The sequence below is a fragment of the Coturnix japonica genome, chromosome 6 (genome assembly GCF_054131305.1).
Source record: "Coturnix japonica strain WE chromosome 6, WE-NBRP24, whole genome shotgun sequence".
In the NCBI taxonomy this organism is placed as follows: Eukaryota; Metazoa; Chordata; class Aves; order Galliformes; family Phasianidae; genus Coturnix; species Coturnix japonica.
In genome coordinates, this window is record NC_140668.1 from 38,228,543 (window position 1) to 38,250,628 (window position 22,086).

A 22,086-nucleotide genomic window follows, 5' to 3' on the forward strand; every position below is an offset into this window, starting at 1 on the left:
AGGATGGGGACCTAAAAGAGGATGGGTACATTAGGGGAGGATGGGGACATTTGGGGATGTTAGGGGAGGATGAGGACATTAGGGGACAATGGGGACCTTAGGGGAGGATGGGGATGTTAGGGGAGGATGGGGACCTAAAAGAGGATGGGAACATTAGGGGAGGATGGGGACATTTGGGGACGTTAGGGGAGGATGAGGACATTAGGGGACAATGGGGACCTTAGGGGAGGATGGGGACCTTAAGGAAGGATAGGGATGTTAGGGGAGGATGGGGACGTTAGGGGACAATGGGGACATTAGGGGAGGATGGGGACATTGCAGAAGGCTGGGGATAATGGGGAGACTGCATGAGGACTGGGACCATTGGAGGAGAATAGGGGGGATTGAAGGGGATGGGGACACTGCAGGCGTATGGGGCCGTTGCAGGAGGATCGGGCACTACAGAGGATGGGGGTGTTTGTAGGACAATGGGGACAGTGTAAGAGAATGGGAAGGTTGCAGGGGATGGGGGCAGTGAGTGAAGATTTGGGGGTGCTGCAGGAGGATGGGGGAGACTGAAAAGAATGGGGAGCTGCAGGAGGGAGGATTTGGGGTTAATGCAAGAGGACGGGGGTATTGCAGGAGGATGAGGACCTTAGAGGACAATGGGGACCCTGCAGAAGGATGGGTGCCTCTCTGGGAGGCCAGGGTGCCATACAGAGTCCAGGTGCCCCCCCAGAAGCCCCACTCACCGCCATGCTGTGCGAAAGCTGCTCTGCTGTCAGGCTCAGGCTGTAGTGCTGGGCCTCCAGCCGCCGGCACTGTGTCTGCAGCACTTGGCGCTCCAGGTTTTGTTCTGCAATGCACAGGGATGGGGTGAGCACCTGAAAGCCATCACTCCCTGCCAGCCCCAGGACAAGACCTCCTCCCTTTGCCAGCAGGGTGGGAAAGGTCTGGCTGTCAAAGCCTGGGGGCAGCAGGGCATGAGGTGATGCTTGGTGACATGGCCCTGTGGCTAACACCCCGCTGAGCCCCATTCCCCAGTCCTTACCTTCTATATGTTCCTGGTAAGCTTCAAAAATTGCCTCGATCCCTTGCCACTTGGGCCTGGGGCACTCCTCCTCATCTTCCTCCTCATCTTCCTCCTCCTCATCCTCAGAGGCCGAGTCACGGCGGTCCCGTGGCAGCGGTGGGGCGAGTGCCCTGTGCCCTTCAGCCGTGCCATTATGTGGGGCAGGAGGGCGGCTGGAGGCCTGAAGCTCAGGGATGTTGTAGTGGATGGAGGCGTCCAGTTTGTGGTTCTGCTCCGCCGTCCCCCCTGCAGGCACAGAGTGTCAGCCCCCCTTCCCTGATGACTTTTCTCAGCCCCACAAATGAGTTTTGCTGCCTGTGCTGTGTTTTCCCAGCACATTTTTGCCTCTCCATCATCCTTCCCAGGGATTCCCTGGGACTGGGGTTAACAAATGCCTTTTCCCACAGTGCCAACCCACAGATCTCCTCCCTATATCCCCATGGGGTCCCTGCCCCGGCTCGGTACCTTTGTGCTTTTGCAACGCCTTCTGTGTGGACTGCAGCACGGACTCGTGGAACTGGTGGGCAAACTCCTCAGCAATGAAGGGCTCCCAAGGTTTGCTTTTGCCATTCATGCTGTGGGACAGCGGCACAGGGATGTCCTTGGGCAGAGGGCCCCTGACGTAGCTGAGGATGCTCAGTGCCTTCTTCCCCGTGTGCCCATCGCTCAATCGAGGCTTCTCAGCCAGTTCCTTCACCCTGGGCAGCTCTGCAGCTCTCAGAGGCTCCACTCTGCCCGGCTCCAATGGCTTCTGCACCTCAGGCACAGAGGTGACAATACCCACAGGCTTATCGGGGTCCAGCAGCAGCGGTGGCTCTTGGGGTAGATAAGGAGCAGCGTTGGCACAGTGGTGCCCAATTGGGCACAGGAGGTGAATAGGGAAGGTGAAATGGAGGAGCTTACCAGCATTGGGGCCAATGGGGCTGTCCTGCGGAGAGCTCTTCACCACCACAGCAGCCGGCGTGGGCTTCTGCTTCATGGCCTGCAGCATCTCCACCAGCTTCTCCTTGTCTGCCGCATGGGAAGCTGAGGTTTAGTGTAGCCTCTGCTCAGCCGGGCACCAGGCAGCCCCGCGGCACGGGGACGGGGACCCCCACCCCAGCACGGGGCATGGCGTTACCTTTCCTCTTTTCGGCGCTGATGTGCGTGAGGTTGAAGATGGTGAGGAAGCGTTTCTTCTCCTCGAAGTTGGGGCTGTTGTTCATCTCGTCGGGGCTGTAGCGGGTGGAGAGGGGGAGGCGTGGGGATGGCGTGCGGCGCTTGTTCTGCACCGTGGGTGGAGAGGGGCTGCGCTCCCGCAGCATCCGCCGGCGTTTGCGCCGCTTCTGGCTCAGTAATTCCTCCTTCTGCTGCTGCGTGGTGAGGCCGAAGAGCTGCAGGAACTCCAGCTTCTGGGGCGTGAGGGGAGAGCAGAGCTGGGTCAGCCCCACAGCAACACAGCACCTGTTCCCATCCCTGTTCCCATCCCCATCCCATGTCCATTTCCATTCCCATCTCCATCCCCATCTCCACCTTCAACCTCACCTCTATCTCCATCCTGTCACCATCTTCAACCCCATTGCCATTGCCATTTCCAACCCAATCCCCATTTTAGCCCCACATCCAGCCGAGTGCTGTGCCCATTTACCTCAGAGGATGTGTCCAGCTTCAGCGGGGGCTGCTCGGCCACGCAGCGGAGATGTGCCCGCACCTCCTCCTCATCGCTGTCATCACAGGAGTCATCCAGGTCGTAGTAATAACCTGGGGATGGGGAGAAGCTGATATCAGCCAAGGGGGGCCATGCTGGGACCCTCCCATACATACTGCTGGGACCCTGGGAAGCTGCTGGGACCCCAGGAATGGTTGGGATCCTGCTGGGTGGGGATGCTCACCGCAGCATCCCAGCTCAGCTCTGTTTTGGGATGGCTTTGCAGGGGGACTGGAAGAATTATGGCTCTGTGGGCGGCTTGTAGTGGAAGGGCTGACTCTTCCCTTTGCTGCTGGGGCACCAGGGAGGGACACAGCCCAGGAGCACCTTGTGCCAAGGACACTGGGGACACCACTGCCTGCCTTGATGGGGAGCACCGGGCTCAGCAGGTTAATGGGGCACAAGGGGGGATGGCAGTGCTGCCCCCACACCTTGCTCCATCTCCTCCTCGCTGCTGTTCACATCCCCGCTCGCACGGCCCTATTAATATTTAAAGCCAGCTTATTAGCCTCAGTTCATCATTTATTAATTGGGCATGTCTAGAGCAGAGGATTTACCAAGCCGCTCTGATTTGGCTTTCGGGAGCACTTGCATCGAATGCCTGCGGGCTGAGCTGATGGCATCACTGGGGAGCCCCCTCCTGGCCTCCCCCATTGGGGTCCTGGTGGGGGGTCCCAAACCCCCTCCTCACCTTTCTCCCGGGCCTCCCGTCGTCGTCGCTCCTCCAGGTCCAGTTTGCTGACCAGCCTGCGGTGCTGCTGCACAAACTCGTCATAGATGTACATGGGGTCCTGCGTGCGGGGCTGGGGGGGTCTGTAGGGCGAGCTGGGCTTGGTCACCTCCCCAAAAGGGGTGGCTGGGGGTCTCTGCTGGCTCAGGATGCTTTGCGTGGATTTCTCCAGCTCGGCCAGGAATGGTGTGTGGGTGAAGCCCGTGTGCTCTGCAGTGCTGGGTTCCCGTGGCACGGGGTATTTGTCCAGCGCATCCCTTTTCCTCGTGCTGTCTTCCAGCTTCTCGGGGCAGAAGACTCTCTCCACCTTCACCAGCGGGATGCCCTGCCGGCTGGGCTCAAAGGGGGCCGGGTGGCCGTGGAGGATGTGAGGCTCAGGGAGACGCCGGGGGGGCTCCGAGGGGCTGTCCATCAGGGAGACGGGGTTCCAGAGGGATGTGGCAATGGGGTGGTGCTGGGGTTTGGGGGAGATGAGTGGTGGTGGACCACCAAAGTGCTGCCCCGGCTCGCGGATGCTCGGCTCGTGGCGGCTTGGTCCCGACCTGCAGGAAGGAGAGGAGAGAAATGGAGAGGAGAAGCAAATCCTCTCTGCAAGCTGGATCTGTGGAGAAATGATCTGTTGGATGCACGTGGTGGAGGGGGGAGGGTTGGGAACGGGATACAGGGCAGGGGACCCCTCTGTGGGACCGGGATGGCACAGGCTCTCACTGCACACAGAGTGACACTACAGTGAAACCTTCCCTAAACACCCAGGGAAGGAGCAAACCTGTTAGCAGGATAAATATTTCATGCGCCGGAGAGGAGCGTTTAACGCTTTTCCACTCGAGCGCTCCAGACCTCTGTGCAGCAGAGCAGGGAGGGCTCAGTGCTGCCAGTCGGGTCACAGCTGCCATCGCTCCATGGAGAGCTCCTGCAGGCACCAGCACTGCGGGCTGAGGGCATCACCTGCCCCGGTGGAGAGCAGGGTCCCTGTCCCCATCCCTCCCCACCATCTGGGGGTCTCTGGCAGCACTTACATGGGGCTGGGCAGGATGCTGAGTAAGGGACTGGGATAGGAGTAGGAATGAGATGAGGATGGGATGAAGATGGAGATGGGATAGGAGGGAGATGAGGCTGTAAGAACACCCCCCCACACTCACTGCTGTGCTCAGGGTGACCTTGATGTCTCCTCCCTGCTTTGGGGAGGGATGCGTGGATGGGGGCGGGCGGCTGCAGCAGGCACTTGCCATTGTGCCGCCCCGCAATCCGCTCCTTGTTATACTCGATTAGCCGCGCTAATCCCCTTGATATCCAAAAATAACAATGGGAGCCGGCAGCAGAGCCGACTGGATAAGCCCACACCACCAGAGCGCTCAGCAACAGAGCGAGAAAACCCGCGTCAATGCAGAGCTGTGGGCACGGGCTGCCCCCCTCGCCTCATCCTACTGCGCATCCCCTCTATCAGAGAAGCAGCTTTCAGGCTGCACAGGGGAAGCTGCAATTAGCGATGTCGCTGCCTCGGCAGCACCTGGCTGCTCGCCGTTGGCCCCCAGCCACCTCCCGGGCTCACCGCCTGCTGCCGCGCAGATGTCAGGCAGTGGCACCGCACGGCGCTGCCAGCACAGCCGGCCTGGCTGGCACAGCACAGCGGGGACCTGCTGGCACCGGACACACAGCTCGCCTGGTGCAGGGGGGGAAAGCATGAAGGCTGAGCTTGGGGGGAGCTCGTCCTGCTCAGAGCCAGCTCGCAGGGTGGCGAAAATGGCAGCGAGATGGGAAAATCCTATGAAACCAGCAGGAAAATGGGCAGAGGGAGCATGGAAAGGGGCATCCTGCATCCTGGCAGAGACGATAAACCCACTCCGGGTGTGCAGCCCTACCTGGGGTTGTCAGGTCGGTGCTCGGGCTCAGGCTGGCTCGGGGTGCGCCCCATGTCGAGGTGCTGCTCCAGCACCTGCTGGCGGAACTCTGACACCTGGGACTGGCGGTCCTCCTTCTCCTGGCGCAGGCGGCGCTGCCGGGCCAACCACTTCTCCTCCTCGTTGGTGCGGTGGATGAGCAGCGCCGTGGCCGCGCTGCTGCCAGGGAGAGGGAAGACGTTGTGGTTGGGGATGAGGCTGGGCACGGGGTGGTGCGAGGCGGGCGGTGGGTGCAGCGGGTGCTGGAGGGGCTTTGGTGTTGGCAGCACTGAGTCCTTCAGTTTCTCTGGGGAATAAAAAAGAGGAGACAGCGGGTTGGTGGGGTGCAGGCTGAACCCCAGCTGTGCGTGGAAGAGGGTCGCCCAGCATCGCCATGGGGTGGCAGCCCACAGCCCCTGCTCCCCTGCCTGCTGCCAGCCCAGCTGCTTGGTGTGCTGGGGTGAAGTCAGATGGCACAAACACCTCTCCAAGAGCCCCAATGCTCCGCAGTGGCCCTGCTGACTGCACCACAGCAGCTGGACTCCTGGCACTGCGAGCTGGCAGCCAGAGAGACAGGCTCTGGGACCCGACCCCCCCACAGCTTTACCATCTGGAGGGGAATGGGGACCAGCCCCAGTGCCACCCGCAGGGATGTTACCTGCTCTGCTGGGCTCCGGCAGCTTGCTGCGCTCCTCAGCCGGGTGCCCCCGCAGCGCATGCAGCTCGGCCACAGGCAGGAAGGGGCTCTCCATGGCTTTCACCATGCTCAGCTCCTTCTCCCGGGCGCGCTCCCGCTGCCTCTCCAGCTCCCGCTCGCGCTCCTTCTCACGCTCCCTCTCCAGCTCCTTCTCACGTTCTCGTTCCCGTTCGCGTTCCTTCTCCCTTTCCCTGTCCGCTTCCCTCTCCCGCTCCTTCTCCCGTTCCCTCTCCCGCTCCCTTTCCCTCTGCCGCAGCTCCTCATCCATTTGCAACCTGCAGAAGAGAACCAAAGGAAAACACCCCCATCAGGTGCCCGTTAGCCTCCCATAGGCCCCCCCATCACCACCCCACAGCAGCCACCCCCATCAGCACTCACCTCTCAGCAGCCAGGCTGGAGATGCGCTCAGACTGCAGGGCGGAGAGTGCGGAGTGTGAGAGCTCAGCAGGGTATCGCACACCTGACAGGTGCAGGTGCATGGCTGAGGGGTGCAGGGGGGGCAGCGAGCCTGGGGCCGGCAGTGGGTAGAAGGGGGACCGCAGTGCTGAGAGGCAGTAGGAGTCGTCCATCCTGGGGAGATAGGGGTGCTCAGCGGGGTGTAAAACCCCCAAAAAGGGAGAAATCCTATCCTGGAGGGTTGTTGCAGCTTGCAGGACAGCCCTCGGGGTCATCCCCCAGCAGCATCCCTGCTGGTAAGGGTGGGTGCCCACCTGAAGGCAGGGTGAGGGAAGGGGTGGTGTGTCAGGTAGCTGGGGTGATAATACGCGGCGGCCGCAGCCGGGTCCAAGCCAAGAGGTGGCAGCGAGGACATGCGGAGATCCTCAGCTGTGTGGTAGGGCCGGAAGCTACGCAGGTAATCCTCGGTGACAGCACTGGGTGGCACCACGTGGTGCACGGGACGCTGCAGGCTGGTGGGGAGAGGTGATGGTGAGCATCAGGGTGATGTCAACCCTACGTGAGAGGCACCCGTGTCCTGCATCTTCCCATACCCCACATCATCTTCTCATATCTTACATCATCTTCCATCCTGCACCCCACATCTTGTATCCCACACCCTGCATCCCATATCATCCCACCTCATCCCAAACCCCACACTCAGCACCATCCCATCATCCCACACCTCGCATACCCACAGCCCTGCATCCCACGCCATCCCACACTCCACATCTCCCCCTGACACCGAACTCACTTGAGAGGTGGGAAGCGAGAGTCCTGGACCACGGAGCTGGGGGGCAGCCCAAAAGAGTATGGAGTGCCCAGGAGGTGTGTTGGGACCGTGGGACCCCCTGCTTTCTCCTGTGTCAGAGGGGGCTCAGAGATGAGCCGCTCACGGCTGCTGCTGCTGCTGCCTCGTGACCCTGCTTCTTGCTGGAAGGCAGAGGGGCAGAAAAGCAGAGTTGGATGTTAGGGGATGGTGGAGAACATCCCTGCTTTGACACTGTTAAAGGATGGGGCTGAAGGGCTGAATGGGGGTCACCCAGCTGGAGAGGGGGGTGTTGAAACTGGGGATGGTCTGACAGCAGGACACACCGTACCTGCCTGCAGATTTACAGGCAGCTTTGTTCTCCAGAGCCATTAATCACTCGGAGGATGCAGACACCTATGGCGCCCGGAGCAGCACAGCCGGTGTAAATCCGGCAGCGGCCCTTTGATAGCAGCCATAAAACGCAGGGCCAGCCCTCAGGGGAGCCAATGGCAGCACCCCATCCCACTGCCTCATCAGTCAGGCGGTGAATTTCCATCCAGGATGAAGGTCACACACACTGACCCCCAGCTTGGGAGGCACCCTGGGGTCACCTGGCGGCATCGTCCCCATTCCAGGGGCTGAGCCAGTGATGGAGGGATGAGCCCTAGCAGCGAGAAACAGATTGTTCCTCCAATCAAAGGAATGGCAGTGCAGGCTGCAGGACCCCAGGGCAGGCTGCAGGACCCCAGGCAGCCATAGGGGACGGTCCCAAGGTCACCGCAGGCGGCACAAAGGCCATCCCCCCACAGCCTGTGCTGAGCACGGTGCGTGTGAGGCTGCGCTCTAATTACCTCCCCCAGCTCCGGGCGTCACGCTGCAAGCACAGCTCTGCCAGACAATAAAGCACGCTCAGTTAACCTATATTCCACTGGGGTCACTGAGGAGCAGCAGGATGGCATGCAGGGGGGGCTCGGTGGGGAGGGCAGCACTCGGGTACCCCGAGCCCCTCCATGTACCCAGGGGTTTGGTTTTGTTCCTCCCCACATCCAGTATTTCTCATCCCTTCCACTCGCCTCTCCGCTTTGTGGTTTAATTAGTCCTTCCAAGTGGCATAATCCCCCCGGGAATCTGCTTGCAACATGCGAGTGGAAAGGAGAAGAACTAACGATGCTTCTTAATTAGCCGGCGCGTTGTCCCCCCCCACCCTCCACTACCTCCCCACTCCTCTCCGGATGGCAGCCTGGGGACACGGCAGAGGGGACAAAAGGGGCACAGTGACGGCTGGCACCACGATGGGGAGCGGCTCCCGGCACTGTTATCACGGTTGGCACAAACAAACGGCCCTCACACTATCAGCACAGCCCATGGCAATGGCACACCCTCTGCTCAGAGCCTCGGTGTCCCTGTTGGGGATGGGATCCCCATCCTTACCTGCCTGCCCTCGCTCCTCCAGACCCCGTTGACCGTCTTGGTGGGGGCGATGGTGACGACGGGCGGCGTGCTGGGCACGCTGTGCCCCCCCGGGGGCACAATGATGGGGCCCATGGGGCCGCGTTTGGGCGTGCTGGCGGGTGAGCTGTGGTTGGTGGCTGGTGAGGAGACGGGCGACGACTCGCTGCTTATTGAGGAGCCTAGGAAATGGACACAACAGGAGAGAGGCAGCTGTTAGAAGGGCCAACCACCTCCCCCTTCCACAGGCCTGGGGGGCAGCAGCAGGTGAAGCCATCCCCATGCCCATAGAGACCCATCCTCTGTAGTGATGGGGCTCAGCTTGTATCCAGGGGCTCATTTCCATCCCTCTGCAAACCCAGCTGAGCCACAGGGAGAGGGAAGGTCAAACCCCGCTCACTGCTCCCATAAACACAGCTCAAAGCCCGGGGGCCAAAGGTGAGCATCACCCCCAGGGCTGAGCCCATGCCCCAGTGCCAAGCAGGGCCAGCCAGGGCTGCTCCCAGACGCGGGTGTGAGGATGCATTGAGCTGCTCCCGGTAACCCTTGGGCAAAGCTTTGGTTCAATTTGCATAATACATCCGTATTTGAAATTATACCCACCCCGGGGATGCTGGCAGTATTTGCAAGGGAAAAATAAAACCCTCTGAAATGGAATTAAAGGCGGAGAGTGCAACGCGTGGAGAAAAGCAGAGCTGGAGCAGCAATACAAATTCCAAGCTAAGTGGGGCAGGAGGAGCCCAGCATGTGCTCGGCTGCAAATTGCCTGCACACACATCCCCAAGGCGAGGACCAGCTCCGGGTGCAGGAGCCAAAATGCACCAAAATGGCCATTGGCCAAAGCCTGGGGTGCCCAAAGCCACTACAGAGAGGCCAGGCACGGATGCTGTAGCCTTGCATGTGCCAGCCAGCTCCCTTGGGTGTGCAAACCGTCTGCTGGCCTTGCGAGCGCACAAGCTGGCGGCCTTGAACACGTAGAGCAGCTCCTCACCCTGCACACATCCCCATCCACTTCCAAACGCAGCCCAGCACCGGGATGTAGAGGGAGCAGGGATGTCCCAGCTGCATCCCGAAGGATGCTCGGCAGGGCAGCGGGATGAGCTCGGCAACACTCTGGCCACACCACCTTATTAATGATTCCCTTGTTGCTCCGAATCGCTTTCATTTCAAGAGCTGTGAGGCTGGGGGAGAGAAAGGCTGCCCGCCACAAAAGAGGCACCGATACGGATTTGACACCCACTGAAGTCTATCTTGTCAGCGCAAGGCCAACAACAATTAGCAGCCTAATCCCCTCTGAGCTGGGAAGCCATTACTCACCATGCGATAGCGTTAACAATCAATACCATCACAATGAGCCCGGCAATTAATGAAGCTAAAGTCTTACTTCAGAACCTTAATTCTCGCTGTGTGGCTTTAAACGGGAGGGTTTGTGATCGTTATAATTAACTGGCGGTATTCAGCCAGGAGTTAGTCAATGAAACTAATCTGGATTGGAGATGACAAGAGGCACAGTGTGATGGTGTCACCTTTGTTTTCTGACCTCCTGCTTTCCGCTCGGCGATAGCAGATTAGCAGCTGGGGCTGACAGGCAAATGTAATTAACAGCTGAGACCCTGAAGGAGGAGGGAAAAGAAGAAAGCAAAGGGGGGAAGAAAAATCTACCCTGCAGGCAGAAGTTGGGCAGGGGTGAGCCTGGATGCCCTGGGCAGCCCCTGAGCTTTGGGGTTCTTTGTGACTTGTTTCATCCTATGGGGATGGACTCAGCCCTGAAGCAATGAGGACCCCATCCATGGCCCCTTCCATTGAGACCTGTTTGGGATGGAAGTGTGCCCCTGTGCATCTCCATGCATCCCTATGTGTCCCTACACATAGAAGAGCCCTCACAAGGCATCGCCCCATCCACAATGTGCCACGGCCAAGCATCGTCCCAGCTCTGTGGGATGGGAAATGGGACGAGGATCGGCTTCTCAGGAGGAAAACCACAGTATGGAGCAATACCTGGCACTGCACTGCAGCCCACACATATGGGAACCCCTGGAATGAAGTACTCAGGTACCCAGAGAGGGGAAGGAGATGAGTTCTGTGAGCAAACTGTGCAGCAGTTCCACACAGCCCAGCAGAGGGAGGGGAAATCTGAAGGGAATGCGGCAGCTCAGCATGAGACAGCATTGCTGGGGCAGGAATTTGGGTAAGGCTGCACAGGGAGAGCACTGCAGGGGGGAGGAGAGGGCAAGCTGGCAAAGGAAACCCCAAGGAACCAGGCAAAAAACATTGCTTTGAATGGGCTGAGCTGTCTGTAATGCGCTGTGCCATGGGTCTTGCAAATAATGCTTGTGAAAAGGTTCTTGCCAAGGATCTGGGTTATGATAAGGAGCACCCAGTGGGGCAAATATCGAGAAGGAACACTCTGTGTTTGCAAAGCAGCTCTGAAACCCCCACGTACAATCCCCTTGAAAGCTGCAGCCCTGCCCCATAGTGGCACCAGGGCAGGATGGTGGAGGAGTGGGGTGCTGTGGGGTGACAGGGGTGGGGGTACCCAGTGTCCCCGGGCACCACACACCCCTCCCTGCCCTATACCACGCCACAGGGCTCCTGGTTAAAGCACCGGGCTGCAGCATGGGTTTGTTATGTAGCAGGGCTGCAGAAAGAACACATCCGAGGAGCCTCCGGATAAATGAGATTCACAGAGGGGAGGGAGCAGGGGAGGGAGGGGGCGAGGACGAGCTCCGTGCTGTGCTCTCCCCAGACTTTCTCTCGGGGTATGGCGAATGATATGGCATTTGGATTACTCCAGCTGAATTGAATTTCTAAACTGGCCCCTCGAGACACGGCGTTGAGAAAAGACATGAGTGAGAAAACACCATCCTGCGGCTCGGGGCACCCGCGGTGCCATGGGGACACGGGGGTGGCAGTGCTGCATCTTGAGGCAACCCAAGGGTTGTTCCCCTCCATTCCCATCCCACCCAGCCCCATATGTACCTCTGGGCTCCTCAGCTTGCTTGGCGAGCTTGCGCAGGGCGGCGGCGAAGCTGGAGGACGGCGCTGCCTGGACGGACAAAGTGCTGCTGGCTGCTGGGCTGCCATTGGGGACGATGGAGCCATTGAGAGGGGAGGGGGTCAGGGGGCTGACGGTGGCGGTGGTGCGAGTGGCGGTGGAGAGCATTCCTAAGGAAGGCGACTTCGACTCATGGCTCATGCCTGCAAACAAGAGCAGCACGGGTCAGCGGCACCGAGAGGTTGGCACGGGGTGGGCACAGCACCGGGATGCGCAGCCCCCCACCCCCCTCCCCCACTTACAGTTTGGCTCCAAGACCTCCCCATCCAGAAGCGGAAAAGCAACAAACTTCCCTTTCACCCCCATTAAACCCTCCCCCTTCAAGCTCATGTAAAAGTGAGGAGCCCCCAGTGGGGCGCGGACCCCCCCGGAGCTCCCCGTGTGCTCACAGTGCGCAGCTCGTGGTGGCGGGGCTGCAGCTTATGGAACAAAGCGAGTGCGCCCGGGCTGCTCGCCTGCAGCAAACAAGCTGCCACGGGGCCACCAGCTGCCGCCGGCGTCACATGGCCCCACTGATCCGGCACGCCGTGCCCGTGCTGATAATGGAGCAGGGAGGGGGGGCTCAGCGTGATGGGAGGGATGGATGCAGGGGTGTGGGTATCAGGAGGCAGCCCCGTGGCAAAGCGGTGCTGCTGCATCCCATACTGCGACCCCACAGTACCCCTGCTGCGTGCCTCAACCCTTAGCAATGCAACTGCAAATCCCCATCACTGCGCCCCCAAATACCACCCCTGCATCCCTAAATCCCCACCATTGCACTCCCAGTGGGCACCATTGCTCCCCACTGTAGCCCCATCCCTCCCACCCCCCCTTCATTGCACATCCCAGTCCTTACCCTTGCAACTCCATCACTGCAACCCCAAATCCTCAGCATCACTGTGCACCACTTCACACCCAAATCCCCACTACAGCCCCTTCAAATCTTCCCTGCTGCACCCCTGGGCCCCCCGCACTGTACACCCTCATCTCCAAAAGCTCACCTTCAAATCCTCCTCATTGTACCCCCAGGTCTCCAACACTGCACCCAAAAGCACATTAGTTCTATAGGACCGGGGGGGGGGGGGTGGTTTGGATATGGGCATGACACAATGCACCCCACACCCCATTGGGGTACCCATCCCCCCAATCCCCGGCTGTCCCAACCACGTGCTCCAGGGCTCTCCATCTCCAAAAACAACAACTGCTGATGTCAGGACCCTTAAAATAGATTTCTAAATGAGCAGAATCATTAACGCCGGGCTAAAATTAGCCCCACTCCTGGGTGGGCAGACCTGGGGGGGGGTCCCATCACACCTCACAGTGGCCATATTGGCACCAATCACCCCCCAAACGGCCCCTGTGCCAGCTGGAGGGTGAGGGGTGGCCGGGGGCAGAGCAGGGGAGGGCACGGGGCCGGGTGGGGAGGCGGTGGATGCCACTCAGCGTGGATTAATCTTTGCCCCCCCGGCCCCGGGAGAGGCGGCCGAGCTCTCCCCTCTGCCCTCATTATCCAAGCATTTATTAACTCCGCTGCTCTCAGCCATTGACTGCCGCCTTGTCGACACGACAGGCTCATGTAAATTCATTACGAGAACAGCTGGGAATCAAACCCAGCACAGGGTGTTGTTGAAGGGGGTGGGGGGCACAACACCAGCTTTGCAACCTGCAGAACCCCAATAAGATTGGGGTCCCCCCCCCATAATTATAGGGTGCAGCCCTGCAGCACCGCCCTATGGGGCTGAGCACCCCACTCAGCTCCTCGCTGCCTGGTAGAACCCCCCCCCCAGCCCCAATAAAAGCCTGGCGATGCTGTGCTAATCAGCGCTTCTCCTGCCTCCCGCGGGCTCTGTAATTACTCCTCCCTTTCATCCCCCGGCTCCTCGCAGACACCAGACCTGGCCCTGCCACCTCCGTGCTCTCTAATTACAACCTGATGGCGCGGGTGGATTTTTTTGGGCAGCCCCCCCCCCTTCCCTTCTTCCCTTTTACATGCAAGCACCGCTGCTCCCTGCAAACCTCATGCTTAGCAGCGGGGCTGTGCACTGCCATGCACTGCCATGCACTCTTGCTGGTGCACCCATGGGATGTAGGAACCCCAAAATGCCCCCCCCCCACCCCAAAAACCTCGGGTATACACAGGACATGGGGATAAAACCAGGGCTGGGTAGGGGTGATACGTGTTGGCAGCGCTGGTTGGGGTGGCTGGAAGTGGGGACACGCGTGGCAGCAGCCGCTAGAAGGCAGCAGGCAGCTGGATGCAGCACGGGAGGCAGCTGCTGGAACATCGGTGTCAATGCAGGGATGGGGATACAGAGGGCACACGGTAGTGCTCACCCTATTCCCTTTCACACCCTGTCTCCATCTCCCTGCTCCCAGCCTTGTCTCCTGCTACATTCCAGTGCCACTTCAGCCAGGCAAACAAGGGTCCCCAAGGAGCAGCGACACCAAAGGGTGGCTGCAGCAGGATGGACATGCAGGGGGGCAATGCAGGACAACGTGGGGGCTCAATATCACTGCATCCCCCATGTCCCCATCCCTCTATGAGGAAGCACAGTGCTGGCAGGTTCAGCACCTCTGCTTTGTCCCCCCTCTGCCTGTAATGCACAGGCACCTTGAAAGGCCCCTAATGAGCATGAAGTACCCTTCAGAGCAGATTGCCATTGAACTCAACCTGCACCAGCCGCCTGCTTAAAAGCAGCTATTTTGAGCTCATGGGTGCACAAGCACTGGAACTAATAATTTATTACCAAATACGATCAGGCAGCATCTCCAGCCCCTGGCAAATGGAGCAGGAAAAAGAAAAATCCACCATCCAACAACGCAGCTGAAAGCTGTTACAAGAGAGATGAGCATCCTTCCTAGGGACCAACCTGACCTGCAGCCCTGGGACTCCCATCTGTGAACTCAACTGGGCTGAGCTCAATGCTTAATGGGGAGCTGAGCAGTTCAGGGCAGTGCCCTATGGCATAAGAGACTATGGGAGGCCACTGGGGCCACCATCAGACATCACCAAGGCCACCATGAGATATTAGGGCCACCATGGCACATCACTGGGGCACCAGCAGGTGCCATGGGCAATAGGTCCCTATGGGTTCCAGCTGCATCCCAATGGAGGGATGGCAAAGCTGTAGGGAACCCCAGCTGAGACCAACGAAGGGGTTAAGGCCCCCGCCGCCCACTTCGGCTTTTGTTCTCCTGCTCTGCCTCTTAACCCCGGTTGCATCGATACTTCCTCTCCTTTCACTGCCTCTGCTCCCAATCTGGAGCCGGCCTCCAGCTGCACACGAATCGCACAGGGAACAGCTACTTTGCATACATTTTCTATGCTAATTGCCTCACATTGTAGAGCCCCAGCGCTGCCTGAATGCAGCGGGTGGGCAGCGTGTCCCCAAAGTGTCCCCACTCCTTAGAGCCACCAGGGACAGGCACTAGGTGACATCCCATATACCTGCAAGGAGGGTGTGAGGGCATGGCATGGGATACATGGCACGAGGACATGGTGGTGATGGCAGCAGGATGCTGCCAAACTTGGTGGTAGCCATATGGGATGCAGGGTGCATTAGAGTGGCCCCCATAGCCATGAGCAAGGAGTGGTGGGTCCTCAGTGCAACCCCACAGCAGCAAGGGAGACAGGGGACAGTAAGGGACAGTCAGCAGGGCTGTGTCCTCCCCATCCATGTGTCTTCCCACTGAGCCGCTGCACATTTTCCATCCCTCATTAAAACACCTCCAGCACGCTCCATTAATTAATTAATTGATTGATTGGAGCCTGCGCTCCTGCCCTCCTCCCAACCCTTCCTGCACCCAGCCGCTTCCTAATGAGCCAAAACAAAGGTGGCTGTCTCCATAGAGCACCCAGTGTCCCTAAATAAGCATTTTGGGCCACCCTATACAGCCCCATCCTGGAAGGTTCCAGGGTGATCAACCAGTGCCAGGAGCATCCCATAGGATGGGGATGGGAGCACGGCACGGCACAGTGCCATCAGCCCACGCGCTTCCATCGATCTCTGCTCCATGGCTCATTGATCTGGCAAACGACAACAAGCAAAGTAATAAGAGCTCGTTTGGAGGCAGAGGGGCCGGAGCTGCACTGCCATCAGCACCAAGGCTGCAAGCAGTGTTGTGTTGTTCCCCAACTGTGGCCTCGAAAGCACCTCTGCAAGCTGCCCCCAACCCTGTGCTGTGCTTTAAAGCCACTTTCCTCCCTTTTCTGCCCCAGCAGAGCTGAGCCCAAGCAGGGCACTGCCATCACCACCTCCCATTTCTCCCAAGTTCAAATGCCTGCGGGATGCTGTTGCTCCCCAAGCCCCCCCTACCCTGCACATGCCCTTTTCCATCCTCACCTGCATTGCCACAGACCAGAGCTGTGGGAGAATAAGGACTTATAAAGCCAAAGCACCTGGGGAGGGGCTGCATGCAAACAGCTGCAGCTGTAAAGCTGCAATCAGAAGCAGCAAGCTCTCGGCTTTTGAGAAAAGCAGCTACGAGGGGGTAGGCAGAGGGATCTAAGGGCATTGCACAGGGCTGCAGGGCATTGCACGGATCAGATCTGGGCATTGCACTGAGCTGCCAGGCATCATGTGAGAGGGAGGTGGGCACTGCACAGTGCTGCAGGGCATGGCACAGTGCCACTGGGTATCACGTGGGTCAGAGCCAAGCATTGCACAGCACTGCTAAGTATTGCACGGACGGCGCTGCAGGGCACTGCACAGTGCCACCAGCTATTAGATAGGTCAGAGCCAAGCATTGCATGGGGTTGCAGGGCACGGCATGGGGCTGCAGGGCATTGCAAAGGGCTGCAGGGCATTGCACCAGCCAGAGCCAGGCACGGCCCAGAGCACCCAGACCACTTCCCATCCCCATCCCTGCACCCCAGCTCAGCCCCACTGCAGGGAGAGCCCCGCGTTGCTGTCAGCAGCGCATTGTTCTCAGTGCGAGAAGCCCTTGCCCAGCAGATGGCAGGTATAACAAAGCAGCTTGCTGTGGCCAAGCCAATTATTTATCTAATTATGATTTACCACTTAACCACATGATCTTTCTGCAGAGTTGTGGGCAATTAAAACCAGGGTGATTATGTGGATTATGCAAATAGGTTGGAGCAGAGCGAATAAAATTGGAGCGGAGGCTCTCACGCAGGCTGGGTCTTGCATGGGGCAGGAGGGGGGCAAAGGGGACAGCACCGGGGGCTGTGGGGCAGGGCTAGGGGGCAGCAGGGCAGGGCGAGGGGCTGGAGCCAAAGCCAGCCCTGGGTTGTGAGCTGGGATGGATGCAAAAGCTCAGGGCAGGGTAAGCATCGCCCTTTAGCATCCCTTTGGCATCAGGGGCTGACCCAGTCATGCAGTGCTCCAAACTGCAGCACGGTGCCCTATAACACACCCCTATCCCTGTAGGGCTGCCCCACTGCTTCCAGACCCCATTGGGAAGCTCTGGGGTTAAATGCACTCAGGATTTCCCAGCACCTGTTGGAGACCACCCCAAAAAGGCGCACTGCTCCCCCTTGGCCCCTGCTGGGTGCTTAACAAAGAGCTGAGGCGTATTAATAAGGCAGCCTGGCGGATTCCCTGCCCGCCTGCCTCCGTGGGAGATTTATGCACCGCGCGAAACCAGGAAATACAGAAGTATTAATGGTAATACCTCTTGTCCTAGCAAAGGTCGCGGGCAATCTCCATCAATCCCATCAATCCCACTGCTGTGCTGTGCTGTGCTGTGCTGTGCTGTGCTGTGCTGTGCTGTGCTGTGCTGCACCACTCCACGCTGCAGGAGAGGCCAGAGCTGTGCACCCAGCAGAAGTTTGGACAGACAGACGGACCCCTGGGCTCACAGCACACACCACCCCTGTTACTGCTGCGTTATGAACATGCAGATGGCACAGAGAAGGCTTTACCTCGGGATAAGAAATGAACACTGGCAAATAGGAAATTTACTGCGTGTATTTTCCTTTTCCCACTACAGGCGCCATCTGCCAGCGATCGGTGCCCCCACATTGCTGGGATTTGATTTACGCACTGCTGCTGAGGTCCCAGCCAGGCTCCAGGTCCCCATGTCACCATGAGCCCATCACAGAAGGGCTTGGAGCAGCAATAATGCTCTGTCCTGCGGTTGGACCTCACTGTGCCTTCACACAGTGCATAGAAACCCACGGAGAAAGCAAAACAGGAGCACAGCTGGGGGAACAGAGCAGTGGGCGAGGATGCAGCAAGGTGCAAGTGAGCACATGGCACTGCCCCACATCCCAGCCTACGGCACAAAGCAATGGGGCACAGTGCAGGGAAGGAGCTCCCTGTGTCCCCCCATAAACCCTGTGCCAAGAATTAGCACAATTAGTGCCCACGTGCTGGAGCCACGCAGGTCAGTCTGTGCCCCCACACGTGCCATTTCCTCCCTTCCTTTTTCTCTCTCTCTCTTTTTTTTTTTTTTTGCCTACAGTAATCCTCAGCCTTTAGAGCAAATTATTAAAATTCACTTATATTTAATCTGCCTGCTGGAATTAATTGAATTTTTACGCTTGGCAAATGTCACTCGGTACGCGCTGCCTCCAAACGGGGACCGGCGCTGCAGGTGCAGGGGGTGCAGCCCTGAGGCTTTACCCCCATAGGGACATCCTTAGGGACACCCCCAGCTCCAGGGTGCAGACACAGATCAGGCAGTGGGGGCACAATGTCCCTCCTCAGTGGCACCAGGGTTCCAAGGTTCCCATGTAGTTCAGCTTCACCCTGTGGGAGTGATGCTCAGGACACACAGAGGCATCTCAAGAGCTTTTAGGAGTTTGGAGAGCTCAGTTTCTGATCCTGCTTCACCCTGAGCCCTTCCTCCATGCAGCTCTTTCCCCCTTCTTCCCTTCATACCTCTTGAAAGATTACCAAAGTGGCCAATTTTTCTGCCTGGAAAAAGGAGGGAAGAGTGTCCCTGTGTTGCTGGGTAATAGGGGCTCCACACCAAGGTGGGATGAGCAATTTGTGGGGTCCAGGGCCCAGGGCAAGTGTCTGGCCCCCTTGCTATGAGCAGTGCTGCAGCAGGAAGGGGAGAGGGCAGGTTGTGATGCTGGTGGTATGGGGACAGCACAGCACAGCAGTTCATGGCACAGCATGACAAAGAATGGCACTGCATGGCACAGCATGTCATGGAACAGCCTGGCATCCCAGGATGACCCAAACCCACACAACTTGCCATGGGCAGTGTCCCCATCCACTGTGTGGCTGCAAAGTGATACCCACATGGCCCCACTATACACCAAAAGCAGCATCCCCTGGGTGTCCCCAGTCAGATCCAGGCCTGGGGACACCCTCCTGGCTCTGCATGTTGGCAGAGGAGAAGTCTGCATGCAGGATGTGACTGCGCTGTCCCAGCCACGTGAGGACCAGGGGGACCCCAGGGTTGGGCGAACAACTTCTCAACTTGACTGGCATTCACCCCCCCCCCACTCCTGAGCTCACCCTGGATTATCATAAATTAAGGAGTAATTACTCCATGGAAATTTACAGCACAAAGATGCAGCGCTAACAAGTGTGTTTCGCAGCAATGTGGGAGATACAAAGCACTATTGTCTGGTGGGCACAGAAATCTGCTCCGCTGACAGCACCACATCCTGGGGATGGTGATGGGGACAGGAATGGAATGGGATGGGGATGGAGATGGGGATGGGTTGGGGATGGGGATAGGATGGGATGGGATGGGAATGGACTTGAGGTTGAGAATGGGATGGAATTACATGAGTATGAGGATGGGATGGGATGGGTTGGGATGGGATGGGATGGGATGGAGATGGGATGGGGATAGGATGGGATGGGATGGGAATGGAGTTGGGGTTGAGAATGGGATGGAATGACATGAGGATGGGGATGGAATGGGGATGGACTTGGCATTGGGGATGGGATGGAGATGGAGATGGACTTGGGGTTGAGGATAGTCTTGGGGTTGAGAATAGGATGGGATGGGGATAGGGAAGGGGATGGGGATAGGATGGGATGGGGATGGGGAAGGGGATGGGGATAGGATGGGACGGGATGGGGAGTGGGATGGACTTGGGGTTAAGGATAGACTTAGGGTTGGGGCTGGGGATAGGATGAGGACGAGGATGGGGATAGGGATGGGATGGGATGGGATGGGATGGGATGGGATGGGATGGGATGGGATGGGATGGGATGGGATGAGAATGGGAATGGACCTGAAGTTGGGGATGGGAAGGGTATGGGATGGGGATACGGATGAGGCTGGGGACAGGGACGGGAATGAGATGGGGTGGTGTTTGGGACAAGGACAGGAACAGGGATGGGGATGGGATGGAGATGAGGATGGGGATGAAGACAGAGATGAGGATGGGAATGGGAATGGGAATAGGGATGGGGATGAAGACGAAGATGAGCACAGAGTGTCTCCATAGCACGGCACCAATCAGCAGGGACGGCCACCAATCAACTCTGCCCCATCCCCTTCCCCAACACCAGCCTGGCACACACGGGGTTAAGAAAATCCCTTTGGGAGGTGGGATGGGGAGGGGGGGGACAGGGATGAGTGCCAGCACCGGGGTGTCCCCCCCCTCGCACCCCTCTCGCCGGCGGCACAGTGCTGCCTGCCACGCTCCTACAGCTGTCACAGGCATTAAAAAATAATAATCAATGTGGAAAAACAACGGCACAGAGCGCGGAAATTTCAGGCGGCTCCACCGAACGCGGCCATAAAGGAGCCGGGATCCTCACGAAGCTGGCTGTGCAATTAAGCAGTTTTCTGTTGTACGCCGATAATCACCTAATTATACTATTAATGACAGTTCAACCTGCTCGGAAATAAAAGGACATTCTTCCATAACAGGATGCCAGCTGTTTGTTACAGATGTCAAACATCTTTAAAGCGTTATTACAAAAAGAAGGGGGGAAGGAGGGAACCCTCCGGAGCGGAGCAGCTCAGCTCCCCCCATCCTCATGGGCTGCACCCATTTAATCTATGGCAATTAAATCGTTCATGGTGGGTTGGGGGGGTGATTAAGGGGGGGCTGTGGTGCTCTCCTTGGTGTGCAGTGGGGTTTGGTTCCCTGCTGGGGTTATGTTGGAGCACAGTGGCCTTGGAGGTGTCATAAGTACCCTACGCTGATGATGATGAGGGGAGGATATGCTGTGCTGGAACAAAAAAAAGAAACAAATTGAAAAGAATAATAATAACTAAAAATAATAATTTAAAGGGATGAGAAATGAAGAATGATAAAAAATAAGAATGGAAAATAAAGTGGGGCTGGGTGGCCCCATTCCCCACAACCACCACCACCACCAACTCGGTGGTGCACCCCAGTGCTGTGCCCATGCACGTGCTGCCGTGCCATGCCAAGGAGCAGCACAGCAGGTGCCAGAAGCTGGTGCCAAACAACAGGGGGGGGGTGAATGGTGAGGGTTGGGGGTGGGGGGGTGCATGGGGAGGAAAGGAAGCACCTGCTGTACAGGCCTGGAGGGGAGCAGGGTGCAGTACTGAAAGCTCTGAAAGTTGTCCCTACGACCAGGTTAGGCTGGAGATAAAGGGATTATAGGGGAAGGAAGAAGGGAAAGAGGGAGCAAAATGTTGAGGGCTGGGGAGTCAGGAGATAAGCCCGTGAGCCCCCCCAGGCAGGAGGCACAGTGCTGGTCCCATGGCACACAATGTGCTGGCACGGTCCCACAGCAGGGAAGCGTCACCGCTGTCCCCAAGGCAATGTCCCCATGTCCCCAGCACCCGCCCCCAGCTTCTCTCTTCCACTCCCCCCACCACCACCCCCCCCTTGGCAAATCCTCACGGGGAAGCTGCAAAGTGGTTGACACAGTTGCCATAGTGACTGAATTTAGGGCTGGCGAGGAGAAGAGGAGGAGGAGGAGGAGGAGGAGGAGGAGGAAGGCAGGAGGTGCCCTCCTGTGCCCCACAGCACACGGAGAGGATGAGCGACGCTGACCCCCCCACCCCGAGCACCCCCAGCAGCCGGGGGCGGCTGTCCCCACCCCAGCAGCCGTGCTGGCGCGGTGACTCATGCTTGGAGCCAGCGGGTGTCTGCGCGGCATCACCCAGATCCCTCCATCTGCTTTGATCCTCCGGCGAAATATTCCCGTCCCCAGCGCAAAAAATAGGAACCATTTGGGGAGGCCCTGAGTCAGCGGCTGCTGATGGTTCCCTCTGTTTGAGTCCCTCGTGTTGAGGGTTATGGGGTCCTTCAGGCACCTGGGGGATGCACATCCCATGGGCCGGGACACCCAACATGCAGAGGACCCCAAAAGGGCAGCACGCATCCCAGTGCCATGCTGACAGGCTGCTGAAGGGCTGTGGCCCTCAGGGGATGCTTTCAGGGATGCTGCTGCCATAGGGTCACAGCTGCATCCCTACATCTTATGAACGTGCTCCCCACAAACACACCACTGGGGCA

General features: G+C 58.5%; 1 protein-coding gene across 10 annotated transcripts in view; it reads right to left on the bottom strand.

Annotated features, from left to right (window-relative positions):
- Positions 1-22,086, bottom strand: part of GSE1 (Gse1 coiled-coil protein) — a 79,659-nt gene that overhangs the window by 897 nt on the left and 56,676 nt on the right. For 5 of the 10 annotated variants that reach the window (XM_015874196.3, XM_085551909.1, XM_085551910.1 and 2 more), the window contains 14 exons: positions 11,657-11,875; positions 8,660-8,859; positions 7,232-7,410; positions 6,753-6,950; positions 6,421-6,612; positions 6,004-6,317; positions 5,328-5,652; positions 3,430-4,010; positions 2,679-2,791; positions 2,172-2,442; positions 1,955-2,077; positions 1,517-1,867; positions 1,031-1,297; positions 732-835 (listed from right to left, as the gene is read on the bottom strand). In XM_015874196.3, the coding sequence (XP_015729682.2) occupies positions 732-835; positions 1,031-1,297; positions 1,517-1,867; positions 1,955-2,077; positions 2,172-2,442; positions 2,679-2,791; positions 3,430-4,010; positions 5,328-5,652; positions 6,004-6,317; positions 6,421-6,612; positions 6,753-6,950; positions 7,232-7,410; positions 8,660-8,859; positions 11,657-11,875 (3,437 nt within the window). Of the gene's footprint in view, positions 1-731; positions 836-1,030; positions 1,298-1,516; positions 1,868-1,954; positions 2,078-2,171; positions 2,443-2,678; positions 2,792-3,429; positions 4,011-5,327; positions 5,653-6,003; positions 6,318-6,420; positions 6,613-6,752; positions 6,951-7,231; positions 7,411-8,659; positions 8,860-11,656; positions 11,876-12,121; positions 12,247-22,086 lie in introns of those variants that run through there. The other 5 variants (XM_015874198.3, XM_085551906.1, XM_085551908.1 and 2 more) reach the window with 2 other exon arrangements.